This window comes from Aulonocara sp. 'chitande type north' Nkhata Bay, linkage group LG9, assembly GCF_057382095.1.
Source record: "Aulonocara sp. 'chitande type north' Nkhata Bay isolate Kocher_YH1m ecotype deep benthic linkage group LG9, A_spYH_male_GT1.1, whole genome shotgun sequence".
NCBI classification, from domain to species: Eukaryota; Metazoa; Chordata; class Actinopteri; order Cichliformes; family Cichlidae; genus Aulonocara; species Aulonocara sp. 'chitande type north' Nkhata Bay.
Window position 1 is genome coordinate 36,154,301 of NC_141352.1, and position 22,276 is coordinate 36,176,576.

The 22,276-nt window shown below is 39.5% G+C and overlaps 1 protein-coding gene across 4 annotated transcripts; it reads left to right on the forward strand.

Moving 5' to 3' along the window:
- Positions 1–440: 440 nt before the first annotated feature.
- Positions 441–19,961, forward strand: LOC147322737 (outer dynein arm-docking complex subunit 2-like). Of its 4 annotated transcripts, none has more exons than XM_086307282.1 (22): positions 441–577; positions 1,186–1,433; positions 1,696–1,853; positions 2,204–2,408; positions 2,545–2,651; positions 4,297–4,433; positions 4,800–4,913; positions 6,979–7,109; positions 7,578–7,709; positions 7,854–7,985; positions 8,113–8,266; positions 8,668–8,814; positions 9,155–9,364; positions 10,253–10,486; positions 12,482–12,592; positions 12,704–12,858; positions 15,749–15,929; positions 16,022–16,083; positions 16,722–16,836; positions 18,352–18,540; positions 18,750–18,971; positions 19,593–19,961. In XM_086307282.1, exons 2-22 carry the CDS (start codon positions 1,210–1,212, stop codon positions 19,716–19,718), a joined length of 3,246 nt encoding a protein of 1,081 aa, XP_086163408.1. In that variant the 5' UTR covers positions 441–577; positions 1,186–1,209; the 3' UTR covers positions 19,719–19,961. The 4 variants fall into 4 exon arrangements, with proteins under 4 accessions (XP_086163408.1, XP_086163410.1, XP_086163411.1 ...); XM_086307284.1 differs by having other exon boundaries at positions 6,982–7,109; XM_086307283.1 differs by having other exon boundaries at positions 467–577; positions 1,192–1,433.
- Positions 19,962–22,276: the final 2,315 nt, after the last annotated feature.

Here is a 22,276-nt window from a genome sequence, read left to right on the forward strand (position 1 = left end):
TCTTCATATATTCTTATATATTTTCTATATTGTGTATTTTGTTGTACAGTTATTTTATTTTTAACTTTCTTTTTTTTTAAATTTTCATATTTATTTCCTATCCTATTCATAGTCTTTTATTTTAGGTCACGAGCAGTTGTCTAAGCATTTCACTGCATATCGTGCTGTGTATGACTGTGTATGTGACAAATAAAATTTGAATTTGAATACAGTAAGTGATTGGGTCGCAGGACATGACTTGTAGGCTCCTAACATGTTCACCAGCAGCTGAAAAGATTGCCAACTTCAGTAAGTGACAACAACAACACTTGACACCACCTTTCTTCTTCTTCTTCTTCTTCTTCTTCTTCTTCTTCTTCTTCTTCTCTATATAAAAAGTCGTTTTCTATCGTCATGTGTCAACTGAAACAATTGGTTTTGTGAATTTTGACTTAACTCGCTTGCCGTTTCGTTTACCAGTGTCATGGCAACAAAAGTGGGAGGGGCACTTACTAGAGCCGATAGTGGTCTTGTTTCTATGGACACTGTGGTTGACTAGCTACCAGTAAAGGTGTTGTAAAGCAAGTTAAAATACACGGTAAGTTTGTACTAATACAGGTAAAAAACAGATAGTCATAACTTCATGACAGACAGCGGAAGAGACTTGCTTCATGGTGAATTAATGAGGAATACCTCGGTGTGGTTTCAGTTGTTGTATCTAATATTAGCTGAAGACCATCGGCTTTTCTAATAACGGGACTCTGTAGCATAAAAATACGCTTAACTGTAGTCACTCCTGTCCCAAGAAAGTGTGCTGGTGCTCTTCACAGTCTCGTTAACGCCGTTATTATAATACATTACTTGTTTATTTTTGCATTGCTGTCCTCTAGCGAGTTTTGATTGTTGGATATGTCTTTCTTTTGTTAAAGTTCTGCAGCTAACACAGACGTAAGGGTCTGGCTCTCTAGATTTTATTTAGCTATAATAATGATGGGAGGAGGGAGGGGATTATATAGTGTATATAGTACATGCCATTTATTTGAATGACCCACTATGGCCATCATGATACCAGTGCAAGCATCTGTCTTCTTTTTTTTAAAATTATCCATGAATCCATCCAGAAATATTTATTTATTTCCTGTCATATCCAACAAGCAAACCAAGACTTAAAAGGCTGTTTTAAATGGTTCCTTTGTTAATGTTAAGTTTTAGAGTATCCCAGACACAGCGATGGGGATATCATTGACCAGGGCTGCCCAATGGACCATGGTCAGCTCCAGTACTGCAAAGCTGGCATCCACACCAATGAATGAGTCCTTGTTGAAAGAAATCCTGCACTTTGTGGAGCACTTTAGTTCCCAACACCCACAGGAAGCTGAACATGTGTTTGAGGAGCCACTCCAGTGGAGTACCACTTTAGTGCCGTCTGATTTCAAAACAGACTACGACATCAGGTTGGTCTAATCATGAAGTGGGCAGCTGGCTGGCTCTCAGTATTATGTGTCTGTGCAGGATTTGCTGTCACCATGGTCTCCAAATGTTTTTACCTTAGACATACTCAAAGCTGCATGTGGACTGTAATTAATTTGTTTTTCAGCTTCAGTAAGATTGAGAACGTTCCACTGTATTTCATCAGAAGTACAAAAACAAAGACTCAGATCTCCATTAAGCATTTCAGGCAATTAAAGTTTCTTTTTTGTTTTATTTCCTACTCAGTGACTCAGATGTTCAGTCCCACGAAAGAGATAGTGAGGGCCATCCACTCCTGCAGCTCTCTCCACCGACTGTTTATGTACGCAGCTTCAGCCAGCTCTCTAAACTGCTTCATCTGGCAGATGATAAGAAGTTGGTGGAGGTTCGGGCATGTCTAGAAGGTAAATTTGAGTCCAATTTGCATCCTAAGCAGTCCAACCACCAGCATTCCTCCATAACCCACAGACTTAATGTGTTTGTCCTCCTTGTTACTGTGTACAGCCATCCAATTATGCCACCATTGGTAATTCTTTCTCTGAACTAATATATATTTCTTTAACAGATGGACACATGATGAATATAGTAATACTTATTTCATACTGCCAGTGGATTTGTTATGGAGAGATAATATTAGCTTAGTTTTGAAAAGAAACAAAGTACAGTCAAAGCCAGCTGTTTTTATAGTTCAGAATGAATCCAACTCATAGCATTTGAATTTGAATCGCTAAACCTCCCCTCTTTTGTTGTTCAGAAAACAAAGAGCCCCTGGTTAAGATTCTTGGTAGGAGCTTTTCCTCTGACCTGGCGATAGAAGCCCATGACGATGCAGTAAGTGTGGTAGACAGGACGAAGGAGGAAGGCTTATCTAAGGACTTGGAGGTCAAGGTCAAACTGTTTCAGTTGTTCCAAGTCATGGACAAACAGATCCTTGACAAGCTTCTTAAAGACATATCAGAGTGAGTGCTCCACAATATTTCCATTTAGACATGTTCAAGCACATTTGAAACAGCCTATCTGATTGGACTAGGAAGCATATTGAAAAAAGTAACTACTAATGAATTATTGTTTTGTTTTCCTTAATATTCACAAAAGACAAGTAAGGCTGAACCCCAAAGCAGTGAAGAATGAAGTGGAAATCCTTCAAATGTTCTGCGGTGGAGGGGATAAAGGGCTGTTGAAGTCGCTGCGATACACATCAGGTTTGAATCAGTTCCACATTTTACTGGAATACGAGGAAAGCAGTCACTGTTAACTCTAATGCTGCATAAAAGCTGTGTTCTGCTGCTCTCAAAGACATGAGAGACAGATTCCAGTTTACAAAGTCATTTTTCAGCTCAGGTATTTTGCTTCATTGCATTGCATTTAGCAGCATGCACACATAATGACACATTTTATTCTATTCTACAGAAAAAGCAAACAAACAAAAAACCCCCCATTCAAATCCGATTTATATTGCAAGTATAACTATAGACATCATAACCAATGATATCATGCTGCACTGTTAGATGTCAGTAGATTAGCTACTGTAGAAAACATCAAAAACATGAAATTTAGACTGTGCCCCATGATGGCTGCACCAGCTGGTGTGGTTCAACTACTGTTTGCGTAAAAAGAAAATTGTTACACACTATATTTTTACTTTAATTCAAAACAATTTATATAGTGCCAAATCACAACCATCACCTTTATTTTGTAAGCTAAGCACCTAAAATAATACAGAGAAAACCTCAACAATCAGACAGCCCCTCTATGAGCAAGACAGCAGAGAAATTTAAGTGTTTTAATATATTAATATTTCATACTTTAAGGCTGCCTGTTTGTTTAAGGGAGATGAACAACACATTATAATTTTGCATAATTATATCACAGATGATAGACTAAATAAATAGATTTTAGGTAGATGCTTGTGCATTCTTAAAGTCCCTTCACCTAATTTATTTAAAAGTATTTTATAGCATATAACACCTTTAACTCCAGAAAATCATAAATCAAAATATGGATATTACCTGTCCACAGATTCATGGTGACATAGCTGCTCTTTTAACTGTTTGGTATCTTCGCTTTGTTTGGTTGTTGTTGAAATGGTTTACATGATTTTCTGGCTGAGATTCGGAGGTTTCTATGGACACTACTCACGTCGGCACTTATATTTCTGACCTCTTGTTATAACCGATTAAACGTGATCTCCTCCCTTTTGCCCCCATTTTTCTGGGCATGGGTGCTTAAAAAAAACAAACATCTGTCTCCTATTTTTGTGTCACATAGGAAAGAAGCATCAATACCTGATAAGAGACTTATTAATTTGGCCTTGCTGTGTATTATTGTGGTGTTTGGTGCAGTTTTCTTGTTTTGTGGGGTTGTTGTTTTTTTCAAGTGGAGATGAATATCTCTAACAAGTTCATTTGTTCACATTTGCATATCTTAATTTTTAAGAGAAATGTGTTTGAGTTTGTATACTATATGCATATAAGGCAACCATTTCCTTTTTCAGTATTTTTGTGTGGTGCATTTTTCTCTGTTTTAACAAGAGGCACAAAGTACATTTAAGTCGACCTAAGATGGTTTGTTTTAATTTTTACATGGTCTTACTGAGGTGATGCAAAGTGAAACAGGCATTCTTTTTTTTTGGTAATGTGCTGGAAAAGCTTGAAAATGGACCTTGAAAGTGCTTGAATTTGATGCTCAAAAATGCGTATGAACCCTGGTTAGAACCCTAACTTGAGTTCAGGAGATGAGGCTTGAAGCTGAATTCTTTTTTTCTGTGAAATAAACTCGAAAATCAACGGACTGTACCTTTAACCATTTCCAAGGTTATTAAGTTGGCTTTCTTGTTTTTGTTTTCAGACTTTCAATTTTCAAATGGCTATCGTGCCCCCCTGTGGAGACAGGTGCAGGGTGACATTTGCTACCTTGTGATTGAGCCCTGTGACACTGAAACCCTCTACATTACCTGTAGCACTGCTGGGAGTTTTCTCAATGGGGTAAGACTAGAAGTGAAAGGTACGGAAGAGGATTAGGGCCACTGGAAAAAAAAAGTGGGCACGTCTTTTTTTTTCTTCTTTTCCTGAATTCTGAGAAAAAAGTCAGAATTCTAACTTTTTTCTCAGATTTTTTTTCCAGTGGCCCTAATCCTCTTCCGTAGAAAGGCAGTGTGGTCCACATTGTGATCTTTTATATTTCTATGTAAATATGACTTAAAACATAATCATTTCATTTTCACACAAGCTTTCAGATATGTTCTAACCTCAGCTCAACTGTAACTTTAACTAACAACAGCTGACATGTGAGCCACAATAAATTGTGGTTTTTGGAATAAAAAAAAAGTTAATTTAACTTTGTTTTCACAGGGCATAAAACAGGAGGGGGAGGAGAATGGATATGAGCGAACAAGTGATGCTTATGAAGACCTGGTAACACTTCTGAAGAGCAGATCTCCACATTTTGCTGATAAAATAAACCAGGTAGAGTAGAATTATAGCAATTAACATAAACACATTAAGGTGTGTCTTTTTTTTTTGCTGTGAATTGTAACTCTAAGCAAAAGTGTGTGGGTTCTCAAATGCCTCTTTGTCTTATGAACCTTCTCTCTAATCCTGTGATTTTATGACTGATGCTGTGTGATTCATATCTGTACACAGAGTTGGGATTCTGTAATCCAGGCTAAAAAATTTCGTTAGAGACCAAACAGACAGCAAAGCAGGGTATGCTTCTGGACATGACTTCAATGATTGAGCAGTTGTTAGTATATGAACCTGCAGTGTCCCTGTTTTTTTTACTTTTTATCAGACTTTGCTAATCAGTCAATAGTCTGCACCAACTCCCAGTTTATATTAGCATGTTGTACTACTCTCAGCCATTTAAGCTGAGTGAATGAATGTGAATTTTTTGCAATAGTGCAATACTATACATCTGTATATATGCCCAGATATACTGATGATAAGTGGACTACTGGAACTACTACTTGTCCATGTATGCCTTATACATGGACAAGGACTGACAACACAGAATTGATGGATGCTACTATTCCAGCCAATGCAGTAAGAGATCAGTTATCTTTAACACATGTGGGAACTATGGATGAACACAAAAGCCAACATCCACACTGCCCAAGAAGCACCTGGCAGCTCACTGCAATGACATCAATAAAAGATGAAGCTGGAGTTTAAGAGGCTATTGCACAGTGGAAACAGTAGTGAGCAATATGGACATAATGAACCAACTGTAGTAAAAGAGACCAGCAGAATTGAACTAGTTGATACCCAGCTGCCTACAGGGACAGAAGGATCTAATCTTTATCAGAGGAAAAAGATTGTGCCCAACCTCAAGTAGCCACTCAACCAAGAGCAGGAGTCCCCGGCTCACTGGCAAAATCCCATCAGTGAGGGAACATTACATCACCAGGATCATTAGCGAGGATATCAAGATGTCATTCAGACTGGGAACGTGTAGGCGAATAGCTGCAAAGAGAGGGAAGGTGATCCAAACTTGCTAGAAGATAGAATATCAGATAAAAAGTGCAGCTGCAAGTACCTTCTTATCCCACAGGCCAGTGGGAACTGAGGTGAAGTGAAGGCCTGCCATAGCCAAGTACCTCTAGAAGGTAAAAAAGGTTCTGAAAAGCAAACTGAACAGCAGGAATAAGATCATATGCTGATAGGGCATATGTATTGATGGAATAATAAGCTGGCCACAGGAGGTGATAGGTGGCATTGATGCCAAGACATAAAAAACTCCTTACAGTGCATTGAGGTCTCCACCTGAAGTCCGTGAAACCAACCCCCCTCTCTCTCTCCCTGCTTTCCTGTCTTTCTTCACTGCATCTGTCCAAATAAAGGCTAAAAGCAAAAAAAGGACAGCACAGAGACATTGTGTATAGGAAACATCTGTGCCGCATATGGACTAGACGTCCCCAAGTATCAATGGGAGAAACCACCAAAGTTGGCTGAGAACAACAGGGCTAATTTCCTGTAGTACTTTTGAGTTCCAGGCAGACAAGTAGGAATTTGTCCATTTCTCATATAGTAGAACTGGAGAAAGTTGGTTAGCCTAGTAAAGTCAAACTGTGGGTTTGTATATTGACATACGTTTCCAATAGCACTTTGTGTTTTATAAAACACAAGCCAATGAAAAAAGCAATTGGGCATGCTTGGCTCTAGCTAATGCACAAACACAGCCCAAATAAATAAGTCCATATATTGTTGAGTACGGGCTCTTATGTCAATTTTGTGTTTTTAATTATAACTTTTTACTCTTTCGTGGTTTTTATAGTCTTCCTTGAGTGGCATGACCAAGACTTTGTCAGACATAGAGTTGCAAAAATGGATGGAAAATACAGCACGCTGATTGACAAGAAGTCAAAGAAATGCTAATCAGCTTAATCAGAATAGCTTTTTTTATATAAGCAAGAATTTGAGAAATGTACAGTCAGACTACAAAGCACTTTACAGTCAAATTTCGCTTGTTTTGTTGCAAATTGGAAGAGGTATTTACACTCATTCTTCAACTTCTCGCTTTCCCCCTTACCAGCAGGCTTCTGCAGTTCAAGAACTATCAACAAAAAAGGAAAAGACTGTGAATGAGCAACTACAGCTTGAGCTGCACACAACACGTAGGAACATATATGAACCAAGACCAAGTGGTATCTTGTCTACATGTGGGTATGTGATGATTCCTCACTTAAGAATTCTTCTGAATATTCATTGCATTGCAGGTATTCTTCTTGAAGAGCAGATGAACTTTGATGACCATGATGCCAAGTCTTTAATGCATGTGTTTAGTGTATCTGCTAAGATGTTATAAAAACATCGTTATATGGTTTAGAAATTCAAGGGAAACCCTCTTTGCTCTCTGCTAAACACAAAACTTAGGAATAAGTATGAGAAAAGAATCCCCAAAAGATCTATCAAATTTGGTCTTTGATTGATAAATAGATCTAGCAAGGGCTGAGCTGTTGCAGCTTTACCTCAGGATATTTGTACCCATCTGAGGAGAAACTGGTCTTTTTAATCTTAATTGCTTAAAAAATGCTGAACCCTGTCCTGAATTGTTAAATAATGATTATGCCAGAAAAATGACCATCTCAAAATAGAAGTAGGTATAATGAGTCTTATTTCACATCATTACAGTAAAACAGAGGAAAATAAAGGCCGTAAGAGTTCTGAAGAGGAGGAAAAAAGTCTTAGACAAGGAGCCAAGAGCAAAATAAAAGCAGAATTCTCTGCATCTTCTTCACCTGGACACATGTCCTCCCAAAAACGGTAAGATCTCTTTTGTCAAAACCTACAAGGGTTCCTTCTTGCACTGCAGCTGGGCTAAATTAAACTAAGCAGAGGTTAAAAGTGCAAGGGATCTGATTGTAGCCATGAAGCAGCTATAATGACTCTTATTTCACCTCATTATAGTAAAACAGAGGAAAATAAACCCCTTAAGAGTTCTGAAGATGAGCACAAAAATCTAAGACAAAGAGCCAAGAGCAAGACGAAAGCAGAATTATCTGCATCTTTTTCACCTGGACACGTGTCTTCCCAGAAACTGTAAGTTTTCCTTTTAAGAGTTTCCTCTAGATCTGCAATTGGGGTAAATTCAACCAAGACGTTAGACATATAGGGTTTTGATTGTATGTCTAATTAAAAAGGCAGAAGTTGCTCTTGTGTATTTTAGGAAGACATCAGCAGGAGCCCTGCCAGGGGAACTTTTCAGTGAGAGCTCCACTGAGAGTGAAGAGGAAGAGGAGCAGCCATATCGCCATCCAGAGACTAACACAGACCTGCCCTCTGAATACTGGCAAATCCAGAAACTGGTTAAGTATCTCAAGGTATGATAAGTTCACTCTGCACAACAGAAGCAAACTCAGGTTTCACAAAAACCTCTTTGTGTGTGTGTGTGTGTCTGGACGCCACACAGCACAGTTATTTATAGTTTGCCCAGTAGTCATTTTATAATATCATTACCATTAGATGCTGAAACCTACCATGAGCCAAACTGAACACCAGGAATTTAGCAAATCATTTTTTTTCTATCAGTGTTAACCAGCACAACGCTAAACACTTAAAGTACAAGGCTGTGGCATCAATGAAACAGCTCCAGCATGTGTAGCATTATGAAAAAAAACAACAGAGTAAGAGGGAAGAGCAGTATAAGAGAATGGAGAATTCTTAATGTTATTTCCTCCTCTCCTACTTTTTAATTCATTTGTGTTTGAAATTATTGTTTCAGGATGGTGACCAGATAGTCACTGTTGACACTCTTTGTGCCATGATGGACTTTAATTTGATGCAGGAGTCATGCCAAATGGCTATCCAGGACACAGGTGGCCTTAAAGTCCTCCTTAACTTGCTGGATACAGATGAACACAAATGCAAAGTGAGTTGCCATGACAAAGTTGGACCTGCATGGCCTGCTGGCATGAACAGAGCTGGCCATGTGTGCCAGCCTGTGTTTTAGTTTCAGAAACATGAGTGCAAGGTAGAAAGCATGCTGTTTAAAACATGGGGTAGCAATTATTCTATAGCATTCCTAATGAGATGTGTGGGTTGGTGCTTTTCAACTGGGTTGTACTGCAACATTTTATCTACTTTTAGTGGAAAGTTTTGCTACTTTTTTGGCTACTAGAGACCTCTTGTAGGCATAAGTTTCTTTATCATAAAACAAACATAATTTTTAACTGGTTATATTTAATATTAATGTGTGTTCTTGTGATTAGATCGGATCTCTAAAAATACTGAGAACCATCAGCCACAACTCGCAAATCCGTCGGGTTATTGTTGACATGAAAGGCGTGCAGAGCATAGTGAAGATCCTGGACTCACCAGTCAAGGAACTGAAGGCCTTAGCTGCCGAGACCATCGCTAACGTGGCCAAGTTCCGCAGAGCAAGAAGAAATGTCAGGTTATATGGTGGTATCAATAAACTGGTGAGTGTAAGCAGAGTAAAATGCAAGTTCAGAGTGTGACATGGCTCAAGCTCTACAATCCCATGGTGAGGAATGCAGCAGGAAAAAACACTGCAGATTTGAGCCTGATCTTTCTGTACTGGTAATAACGAAAAATGTCCAACAGTGGCAGATTTTCCTTGAAAACACAGGTCAGCTTATTTATGATGTAGTATTTCTTTGTAATAACCTCAGAAAACCTGAAAACTTTGAGAAAAATTCTGTTTTATTCTGATGAAATCCATATATTAACATAGTTCAAAGGTTTTTTTTTGTTGTTTTGGCTTCCTTGAAGTAAAGAATTATGTTCCCTTTTCACACAATAGATGCCTGATAGTGGTCATCAGTTTTTTTTTTAAATTAGAAAGTGGGTGCTGGGTACCAGATAGAATGTCTCCTACATCCTCTGACCTGCATTTGTGATTATTGATGGAGGGATCTTTGACTGGACTGCCTTCCTAATTTAGCCACCATGTCTTGTTTATTTTGTTCAGCTCCAAATCAAATGAACACAGAATGATGGCTTTAAATGGTCACACTGGGCTTTTCAGCATCAACATCTATCCTGACAGTTTTCCACTCCTAACTTCTCTGTTGTTTTAATTCTCCCTGAATGAAATGTTCTAGTAACAGAACTTTAATCCCACCCATCATGACCAAAAATGAGCTATTTCCATCTGGAACCATCAATTATTACCCAAATCTAGCAAATAAATTTTTTGAGTTTAGTTCTTGAATTTGTGTTAGGCTCACAGATCTTATATGTAGAGAATATCAGATTAAATACAGAGTGTGTTTGCTTGTCTGCACACAGCTTCATCTGTGTGTTTATATACATGTAAGTTTTGGGGTGTCTATATCTCTAATCAGGTAAAGCTGCTGGACTGCCTTCCTAATTTCGCCAGCCTTACTCCCAGCCAGGAGGAGGATATAGAGGTGGCCTGTTGTGGGGCTTTAGCATTATGGAGCTGCAGCAGGAGCACCAAGAACAAGAAGGCCATTCGGAAGGCTGGGGGTATCCCTCTGCTGGGACGCCTGCTCAAGTCTCCACTTCAGAAAATGCTTATTCCAGTGGTTGGCACCCTACAGGAATGTGCTTCAGAGGTGAGAGGGGCCTAGGATTGACAACAAGTCGTCAAATTAAAACATCTATTCAAAGTGTTAAAACAAATACTGCAAATCATTTTTATTAAATGACAATGCCAGTAATTTCCCTTTCTTTTTTATTGTAAATACATTTATAGAACTGATAATAGTTTTGCATTTTCTAATTAGTTTTTATTTTTATTTCATTTTAACTTTAAAAAAAATTAAAATTTAGTTTCAGAGTTAACTTTCTTATTTACATTTTCTTTGTTGTTGTTTAAAAATGTTTAGTTTTTAGTTTCTGCTGGTTTTCTACTAGTTTCAAAGCTTGTGACCATAGGTGAGGGTAGGGACGTAAATAGACCGGTAAATCGACAGCTTTGCTTTCACATTTAGCTTTCTCTTGACCACGACGGACGAGTACAGCAGCCGCAATCTATTTGTCAATCTTCTGCCCCTGTCTTCCCTCAATCAAGGGAACAAGAATCCCTCCACTTGGGACAGCAACGAGCCCCTTATCTGGAGGGGTCAAAATATTTACCCTATTTCTGCTGATGGCCATGGCCTTAGACGTGTAGGAGTTAATTCTCATATTCACTGGTTCATGCTCGACTGTGAATTGCTCCAGTGTGAGCTGGAGACCACCGCCTGCAGCCAACAAGACCACATGAGATACTGGGTGCCACGAACCGTAACTTTCCGATGCTTGGTTGTTCATACAAATTCTGTGCTTAAAGGTTATGAACAAAATGTGTGACATAGGAGAGCACTGGATGAGCACAAAACAATTCTGACTTATTGTCATTCTTTCCTTAACTCTCCCCACAAAGTTGGAAGCATGAACTTGTCAGAAATGCTTTGGTATGCTGAAAATTTTTTAATTCCTTCTACTGGAACTAAGGGGCAAAGCCCAAGTCCTGAAAAACAACCACACACCATAATCCCCCATCCACCAAACTTTACACTTGGCACAGTGCAGTTAGTCAAGTATCACTCCAACCACCAAACCAGACTCTTCCAGCCAGAGAAGCATGATTTTTCACTCCAGGCATGCTTTACAACATGGCATCCAACACTTTGCATTGCACTTATAGATGTAAGGCTTAATTGGAGCTCCTCGGCCATGGAAAACAAATCCATGAAGCTCTCTATGCACTGTTCTTGAGCTAATACCACTAATAGTTGACTGTCGGCTGTCTAGTAGCTAGGAAGTATTCATGGCTGGACTTGTTGCACAGGTGGCATCCTATCACAGTGCAACGCTGGAATTCACTGAGCTCCTGAGAGCAACCCATTCTTTCTTTCTAATGTTTATAGAAACAGTGTGCATTCCTAAGTGCTTGATTTTATATACCTGTGACCACAGAAGTGATTGGAACACCTACATTCAGTGATTTGGATAGATGAGTGAATACATTTGGCAATATAGTGCAGGTCCAATAACAGAACACCATTTGGTTTTACTATTGTTGCCTATATGAGTGTGGAAGTCTCCTAGTAGGAAAACAGAGGCTCCAGACAGAGCACTGTCGAGCACACCACCCAGCAACTCCAAGAAGGGTGGATACTATGGGTACACTGGGTACTCCAAGCGCAAACAACATCCAGGACCTATTCCCTGGCTTGCAGGTGCAGGGATCAAACGCTCTTGTCCACTGATTAAAACTCTAATTCAAGGATGCCCACCGCAGCCCACCACCTCCCATTGAAGGCAACTCTAGACTAGAACAGAGTCCAGTCCTTCTCTAGGAGACTGGTTCCATAGCTCAAGCCATGTGTTGAGATGAGGCTATATCTAGCCAGTATCTCTCAACCTCACACACTAGTTCAGGCTCCTTCCCCACTAGAGAGGAGACTGGGAGGCTGGGACTCAGTCGCCAGCCTCAATAGCCACCAATTGGTCCTCCATGGCCTTCACTCTTGGCTGCTGCCTGAGACACACTGAGCCTAACCCTACAGCACCTCATGGTTCATTCATGGTTATGTGATCTGTTTATTCTTGTGTCACTACAGGAGAGCTACAGGAATGACATTCAGACTTTAGGCATGATCAAAGATTTGGTCAGAAACCTAAGCAGTGACAACGATGAGCTACAAATGCACTGTGCCAGTGCTATCTTTAAGGTACCGTGTTTCTTGTCTGTGTCTTGGATCCATTGGAGAATAAAGGATTTGGACTAAAAGAGTTCTATACAGTGTTAACATAGCTCTCACTTCTTTCTTTTTGCTCTGCAGTGTGCAGAGGATAAGCAAACCCGTGACCTGGTGCGCAAGTATAAAGGTCTGCAGCCACTGGTCTCACTGCTGCATAAAGCAGACAACAAGCAACTTCTGGCTGCTGCTACCGGAGCAATATGGAAATGTTCCATAAGCCAGGAGAATGTAACTAAGTATGAATACCTCAGACAGCACAGCGGTACCACTCATTAACACACACAGATTTTAAAAGAGAATATAAAAGAGACACAAAGAACAATGTATTCATAACTTTTTAGTGTTCGTTATTAGATGTAACAGATTAGTATGACTTTGACAAATCTCTTGATGAAATAGTTTGATAGCAGTAAAACACTGAATCGTCCACATATGCCCATGCCTTTCGAACATATGTTTGCCAGAATGATGCAGTCTGTGAACACATGAGTAGCAGCGGTGGATATAGAACGCATCCTGCCGACTTCTGTGCATGAGGGACATTATACCATCACCACATGTTATTTTTATAGATTTCAGTTTTTTGCACAGCTAAACAAAAGGATCAGCGTGGATGCTGATTGCATAGACGTCAGGATGTGTTGGTTATTCCCTTCAGTTTAGCAAATGAACTCATAAGCTAGTCTGTTGTAATAATTGTTATGATTTTTTAAAAAAAAGTACTATATGAAGTTGAAAGCTTTTTCCTGAGGTGAGAAAGTGCATTTTTTCTTATGTGTAGTTCAGATTTTAGTGGAATTCTAAAAATAATTAGAAAAAGGGTTCAGTAGCACTCACAAGGCTTTCTGCACTTCATATATCATAACTGACACAATGAAAGCTTAACTGGCCATGACTAATTTAGCAGCTTAAAACACTTGTTGTCAGTACAGGGTCTCTGCCTCACTTAATGAATTGTCACACTATAAAACAGTTATCCAGCTACCGATAATGATAATAATAATAACAGAAGAAGCGCTCAGACAGTGCAAACCTCAGCCAAGGCAGCTCACTCTCTGGGCTGTATTTACTTTCAAGGAAACAGTATTGTATTTTGTTCCTATCGTTTTCTTTGTTCTTTGAAAGTGAGGTCAGAGGTCAAATGTTACATGATATTTGGATGAAAACTATAAAGTAATATTTAGAATTCCCATATGCCAGTATCACTTCCTAAATGTTTCCACTACAAACAATGGCAGTAGAATTTTAAGCAGTTTACGACATAAAAGACATTTTATGAACATTTGACCATGAAAGAGAGGTGAGAGGTCCAAAGTAATGTGATATTTAGAATCTCTTATATGCTGTTATCATACAAACAATGGCAGTAACAAACATAGTTTTAAATAGGTCTTTGTACGGTACTTTCTCTATGTTGACAATACACTCTACACTTGAAGCTATTTACCAATTTTTGACCAATTAATTATCAACTCAACCTTTGAGACCTCGGAGGATGTTAGCCAAACTTTAATGGATAGTAAACATGACCCCACTCTACAGCCTTAGACATTTTTATAAGGATTATAAAAACAATTTTAGTGTTTACAGAAAGAATGACATGCATGCATGCACACACGCACAAACACTTTCACGTACATAACCTCCATGGGAGAAGAAATGATGCCATTAATCTTATGTAAAGCACATTTAGTGACACTACAAAGACTAAAAAACACTTTGGTTGTCCTCACTCTAACTTTAACTTATCACAAAGGTTGACAGCGTTCTCTCATTTTGTGGTTTGGTTTCCGTGTGTTGTGTTATGTTGTGTTTTTTGGATGACATGCACAGCTGGATATGAATGAAGGTGAAATTGGCCGCCTCTTCGGGAGGAAACCAGCATGATGTACAGCAAATGTTTTTAATTCCCACTTGAATGTGTAAGTGGATCTGTTTTTTCGAACTCTCTCAGGCTTATCACTTAACCTTCTAGGACCTGGCGTCCACATATTTGGACATCACATTTTGGGTTATTTAGACCAAAATACTCAATTTTGCTCGACAAGGGCCTGATATCCACTTACAAGGACATTATACTGCTACTGTTCTATCAAAATTTTAAACGAATATCCTCATATGTGGCTCTTATTTTTCTTAAAAACAAAAATAAGGCCCCAATGTGACCAAATATCAAAGAGAAATGAAAAATGCATGCCGTAGAGGAGTGCGGGTCTTAGGAGGTTGAAATGTCTAGGTCAGGCAAAAGTTTGGAATGAAGCGACAGAGCCATTACTGTCAAAAAGGAAAGGCTGTTAATGGTAACAGGGTTTTAGGGGCATGCGCTCATTTCAGAATCAGTCACAGGCTGAGTGGCGTACTGAAATGACAATCATTTTTGAATATGTTTTGTTACAGGAGTATTGAGAGGGAAGTCGACTTTCTTCTCTTTTCCGTCATTAAGTTCATGGTCAAATGAGACCCTGTGGCCCACTGCAAACAACAGGATGTTTTTTTCTTTTCTGTGACTGATGATTTACATGGTCTGGACAGCAGCACATATTAGCCATTTTCTTGATTAATGATAATACAGACATTGATTCCATGGTGCAGTTAAAAGGCAAAACTGGAGCCACACAGTGTGCTGGCTGTTGACATTTTACATTTATTTTTGACTTGGTTTTCTTCCCATTGTAGATATGCATGTGTTTTCCTAGTATTTCATGCTGGATTTAGTCAGAAACGGCATGAAAGGAGAAGGGGAGTAGAGGTGGGTTGCAGTGTGGCTTGCAGATGCAACTAAGTCAATGCTAAGTTTGAGTAGTATGCCCTGCATGGGGTTCTAGACATAGTGATAGTCATCAGTCTGTTGTTCAAACCACTTCACACCGTGGTCCAGACATGGTTCAGACTAGTGAATGGATTAAAAAGTGAGATAAGAAGTACTTTATTCATCCCCTGACTTTCCACCTATGTATTTTTTTGCTGCCAATGGTAGCACAAATGTTTACAGTTCCCAGTCTAGCACAACCTGGTAAACACTACTAAACTCTTAGTGTTGTTTTACATTCTTTGGTTAATATAATTAATTGCTAAATTATTCTAAGTGATATCATACAACCCCAGTTTTGTCTTCTTTCCTTAAAGGTTTCAAGAGTACAAAGCCTTGGAGATCTTGGTGAATCTACTAACTGATCAACCCGAAGAAGTCTTGGTCAATGTAGTGGGAGCCCTGGGAGAATTTGCCCAGATACCTGCTAACAAGGCTGCCATCCGTGAGTTTGGAGGCATCAAACCACTAGTTAAGTTGCTCACAAGCCCAAACCAGGTATCTAGATTTTTTTTCTATTTTTGCATTAATGGTGATGCCATGTTTACAACTTGCTCCTTTACCGATTCATCTTCCTGTAATCTAACCAGGCGCTGCTTGTGAATGTTACCAAAGCAGTGGGTGCCTGTGCAACAAATAAGGATAACATGGTGTAAGTCTGTCTCTTTCTGTACATCACAAGTACAATTTACACAAGACAAACTGCCTGTTAAAATGTGATGTGTCTGACTCATATATTCATACACTCACATATTCTTGACAATACGGTCATACCGTTTTACAAAAGAATGACATCAAGTCAAGGATCTAAACACGGTATCATTAACTGGTCATGCATTGATGCTTCAAGAAATCTCCTGTTTTTTACATTTGTAATTATGCAGGTAGGTTACCCTGTTATCCCCGGCTTAATGACAGGTTTTAAAAGCTTTGTTTATTGTACCTGCTGTGTTAAATGTGGTTGTGGTTTAATTCCCAGTGTTTTACTATCGGCCTGCAGTCACTGTTAGGAGGTGAGCTGGTCAGACTAACATACCTAAACCTAAATACAACTTAATGTCAGAATTCACGTTGTTAGTTATCTATTAGTGCTAACTAACAATAAACCCATTACATGTGTTTGGGATAAAAAGCCCAATAAAAAATTGTTAGTATGATAAAATATAGCCAGTTACTGTGGGGAGTTTCACACAGTGGGCAAAATGTGTTTACAATTGTTTATTTGTTTGTTCATTCCGTCTTTCATTCCCTCTTTTCTCACAACACTTCCATGTCTTTCTCTCTCTTCAGAATCATTGACCAGCTTGATGGAATCCGTCTGGTGTGGTCGCTGCTAAAAACCCCCAGTGCAGATGTTCAGTCTAGTGCTGCTTGGGCTCTTTGTGCATGCATTGAAAATGCAGAGGTATGTATTTCTTTAGTTGTCTGTGACTTAAAACTGGGTCTTTTGTGTCTCCTGTTTGTGTGAAGTGAAGCACATATTTATCCTGTAAACCAAAGAGTTCTGCAGTGTTTTTGCCAGACTGAGTAAATATCCTGTGGCATGGCTTCTGATTTCCCAGCTGAAAATCTTCTCTGAACATGCTACCAGCTCCAGAGGCACACAGTTGGGGTGGCTGTAGCTCAGAGGACAGAGCAACCATGCACAGAATAACATTATATTCATTTGTAACCGTGGTATGTTAAAAGCATAGAAAACATATAAACTTATGAAATGCTGTAAATTAAATATTGATGTACCCACTGTGTCCAAATCCAGTGGACTACCACCTTTAAACCTCTAGCTCAGCAGTTTGGACATTTTTGTGTTGTTATTGTGTGCCAATATTTGAACAAGGTTATGCTAAGTTGTGTGGTTAGCAAGGCCAATCCATATTTTGGACCAGTGTAGATTCCAGTTAAATTGAGCTTTAACACAGAAAATAATTTAAGCATCAGTTACTCGTGTTGTTTGTCAGAGTCCACTTCAGTGATTTGAAAGTTGATAGATCGATAGATCGATTTATAGATAGATAGATGATAGATAAAAATTAAAATTAAAAAGAAAAAAAATGTGGAGGAGTTCAAGTATCTCGGGGTCTTGTTCGCGAGTGATGGGAGAAGGGAGCCGGAGATCGACAGACGGATTGGGGCTGCAGCTGCAGTAATGCAGACGCTGCACCGGTCCGTCGTGGTGAAGAGGGAGCTGAGTGTAAAGGCAAAGCTCTCAATTTACCGGTCGATCTACGCCCCTACCCTCACCTATGGCCACGAGCTGTGGGTAGTGACCGAAAGAACGAGATCGCGGATACAAGCGGCAGAAATGAGCTTCCTCCGAAGGGTGGCTGGCCTCTCCCTTAGAGATAGGGTGAGAAGTTCGGCCATCCGGGAGGGGCTCAGAGTGGAGCCGCTGCTCCACATCGAAAGGAGCCAGCTGAGGTGGTTCGGGCATCTGACAAGGATGCCTCCTGGGCGCTTCCTGAGTGAGGTGTTCCAGGCATGTCCCACCGGGAGGAGGCCCCGGGGCAGACCCAGGACACGCTGGAGAGATTATATCTCTCGGCTGGCCTGGGAACGCCTTGGTGTTCCCCCGGATAAGCTGGAGGAGGTGGCTGGGGAGAGGGAGGTCTGGGCCTCTTTGCTTAGGCTGCTGCCCCCGCGACCCGGCCTCGGATAAAGCGGATGAAGATGGATGGATGGATGGATGGATGGATGGATGGATGGATGGATGGATGGATGGATGGATGGAAGAAAAAAAATGTAAATGCTTGCATTCTGTTTTTATTTACATTTTAAAAGGCATCCTGATATTTTCTGGAAACAGGGTCGGGCTTTGTTAGTACTTATTCACTGGATCCACTGGACTGGATTCTTAGGACTGCTCCCCTATTGATCATCTTCTGTGTTCATTTGCAGCTAATAACAGACTTTTTGACTCTAGGATGCAGGAGAAACTGCACGCTCGCTCATCGGTGGATTCCAACTGATTGTTAAATTGCTGAGCTCAACAAACAATGAGGTGCTGGCAAGTATTTGTGCTGCCATCTGCAAAATAGCCAAAGATGAGGAGAATCTGGCAATCCTCACTGATTTCGGGGTTGTCCCATCGCTGGCCAAGCTGACTAACACAGTAAGAACACCTCACAGCTGGAGAAAAACAACAGGGTTGTAGTGTTGTTGTCAGTATTCATATACCGTCTTTATGCTGAGTTTAGGTGCTCTTTAATCACTCACTGCTGTATGAATCCAGCTAATGAGGGGTGCATTAGTAGACACAACTTGTTCTGGGCAATGTAAAAAATGCTGTCTGGGATTCAGTAGCGTCTTATTTCTCTCCAGACTCATGACAGGCTCCGTCACCATCTTGCTGATGCCATCGCACAGTGCTGCATGTGGGGCAGCAATAGGGCATCATTTGGTGAGGCTGGAGCTGTGGCACCACTTGTGCGTAACCTTAAGTCGAAAGAAGGCTCGGTACAGCGGAGCACAGCCATGGCCCTGTATCAGCTGTCAAGGAATCCCAACAACTGTATTACCATGCATGAAAAAGAAGTAGTTCAGGTCAGTTACAGTGCTGTGGTACCTAGATATCTGACTCCAAAATTCAGTCACATTCAAACTGCTTTTTTGTTTCCTCCATTTAGACTTACATTTTTATTAGATTTTTTTTAACGGGTGGTAAGAATGTGCCAATTTAAGAAATACTTTTTAAATCTGTGTCTATGTTTGCCCTTATTAATGTACCAGTTAAGAGTTGCAACACTACTCCATAATGTATATTTGGATTTTAATCACATGAAACACAAATGTTTCACACACACTCCTCGACACTGAGCAGACTGCTTTTGTATTTTTCTACAAAATAATGTGGTTATAAGTAGAAGAACAGCAGTTTTTTAGATTTTAACCGGACTTATTCTGTAAGTTCACAGCTTTTTCATCCACAGGCTAGCTCACTTCATCTTCTGGTTTTTCTGGGAAAATCCTAGGAATGCCTTGCCTCTGCTTCTTTGCTAACCACACCGATGTGTGGACTGGTGTATTATAATGCATCTCATGCTTTGAAATGTGATGTGTTTCTGGTGTTTTAATTCAGTTTTGAGAAACACTCTTTAGTAAATGAGATTTGTTGGGAATACATTCTTCTGCTGGTTGTCAGCTCTGTCCTGTATACTTCCACAGCCACTGATCCACATGATGGGATCCGATGACGAGGAGCTTCAAGAAGCTGCTGCCGGCTGTGTGCGCAGCATCCGACTACTGTACATGGCTAACAGGAATGCTGAGTTATTCACTTTTAGAAACTGATCACAGCAACACCCCTGGATATGTAAGAGGGACTATACAAAAATGATCAGCGCAGTTATGTAATGTGTTACTTTAAAGAACTGTGTTTTTCCAGGCTTATCAAATTTCGTTTGGACCATTTAATTGTTAGAAAAAAAATTCCTACACTTTCTGCTCTAATAACGAAAGTGTTCACTGAACTGTCTGAACTGTCTTTCAGATATATTCTATCTGTTGGTTTCAAATAAACTGCTTTACCTTGATCGATGAGTGTATATTTGTTGGCTTTCTTGTTTCGATTTCAACAGGGAACTTTGATCCTGAGCTCCTACTTTACAGCTCAGGTGCCTACAACAGAGTATTAGGACCGATTTAAGAAAAAAATATGTTCATTTTGAGAAAAAAGTTGAAAGTTAAATGTGGATATTAAAGTTGTCATTTGAAGTCAAACAACTGCCACAGCTGCTTGACCCTCTACAAAATGCCTCGTATCGATGAGGTAGTGAAAACCTTGATCAGTCATCTTATTGTGTCTTGTGATATAGCATACATGCTCTTTACTGCATGAGGCTATAACAGTGATATCCTTGCATCTGTTCATTGCCAACCATTTCACTTTGTACAAATCCAGCCAACTCTTCAAGTTTGAAGATAATCTGTACTCAGGTCTACTAATTTATAATTACTCAGGCTTCATTAATGACTAGTTATAATATTGCTTTGCAGTATTATGTTCCAAACGGAAGGACTAAATACCAGCCAAAGGGGGTTTTCACAAGCTGGCAACTCTGAGTAGTATTTCAGACTCAGGAGGGAGCCGGGACAAGGTAACTGCGCTCACACTGCAGCAGGAATGGAGCCACGTTACTGAGACTCAGGACAGGGATGATGTAGAGGACAAACACGTATACAACTTTGAACGAACTGGACCGAGTTTGCATGGCTCTTTATTCTCACCTGTAACCCCATATAGAAAACTAAATGTCATAAATGGTGACACAGGTTGGAACTTAAAAATACTGCTTGGGTGTTTAGTTTCTGTGCTTTTGTTGCACGGAATTAGCGCAATGTTAATGATGAAAGCTCAAAGGTGCTTCTCTTGTCAGGACAGATTTCAGTATTTAACTAGAAATTACAAGTTGAATAGAATAGAATTGAAGCTTACTGCATTGATGCGCACGAGTCACATAACATTTATTTAGCCACTGTACTCATAATTGATCTGCTGTCTGCACGCGTTCTTCACAGGGATGGCTGTAGAGCAGATCAGCTACTGATCGGAAGGTCGTTGGTTCGATCCTTGGCTTCCCCAGTCTGCATGGCGAGTATCCCTAGGCAAGATACTAACCCCAAATTGCCCTCCGATGTGAATGCAGGTTAGTTTGCACTTGTGTATAGAAGTGCTTGTGAATGAGCCATGTTGTATAGAGTGCTTTGAGTACTCCGGGAGAGTAGAAAAGCACTATATAAGAATCAGTGCATTTACCATTCACAGGTGAGACTGAGTCCTTTACAGCTCAGGAAAAGCAGACTTCGAGAAAGACTTTCATTTAAGGGCTCACATGATAATGAATTCATAGGAAATTCATATATTGTCATTTTTCATCTTGTGTAATTTCACTTTAGTGATCTTTTATGAGTTGATGTTGTAGCTCTACTCACCAGTCATAAATAGTGAGGAGGTAAAATTATTAACAAGATAATCGACCTCTGTTAGAGTAGCGTTCAAGTAGCTGCTCTGCTCTGTGTTGGTACAGGGCATTGACGATGATAACAGTGGGTGGATTATATCCTAAAAACGTAGTTACCGCACTTTTAGAATGACATCTACTGTGAAGAAATCTACTCCTCACTACTGTATCATCTGGACGTATCGTAGCGTACGTCCAGATGAACAGAATCAACTTATATTTGGACGACCTAAATCCATGACAGTCATTTTGGCAGTAATGCCATGACTGGAATATTAGCTTCTGTTTTTTGAATGCAAAAAAAGCATTTGAACTACAGACTGCATTTGTAGGTAAACAATACATTTTATATAGACTATATCGGTAATGTAACTTGCAATACAAAGTTATGGGAAGCTTAAACTTAGTTTCAGATTAATTAAATCTGAGACTAAGTTTCATTGTAAGCTTAAAGTTTCAGGTTGTCTAACTAAAAATATAGTATATAAAATTGATAACATTTAAAATATAGTGAAATAACACAAGCTCTAATAGTGGCAATATATTGTTTGTTGTGCAGCAGAACAGTGTCCAGTATGTTGGCTGATATATTTTTTGTTTTGAAAATAAAATTTGGATTTTAACTCCATTACAAGAAGTGTTGTTAATTATTTTTGAATTATATTTGCAGTGTTAATCTAGAAATATGAGAAAAAAACATCATGTGATCTAGTTGCATTTAATTTGTGTAAGAAAAAAATGTTTTCTTTTAATTTATTAGCACTTGGTGTTTAGTGGGTATACAATTGGTATTTCACACTGAGATTAATCGGGTTATTCTTATTACTGTGTACTTGCAATGACTAAGTTGTCCTAACTTAGTGATCTTACGTTGGACTAGACCTTACA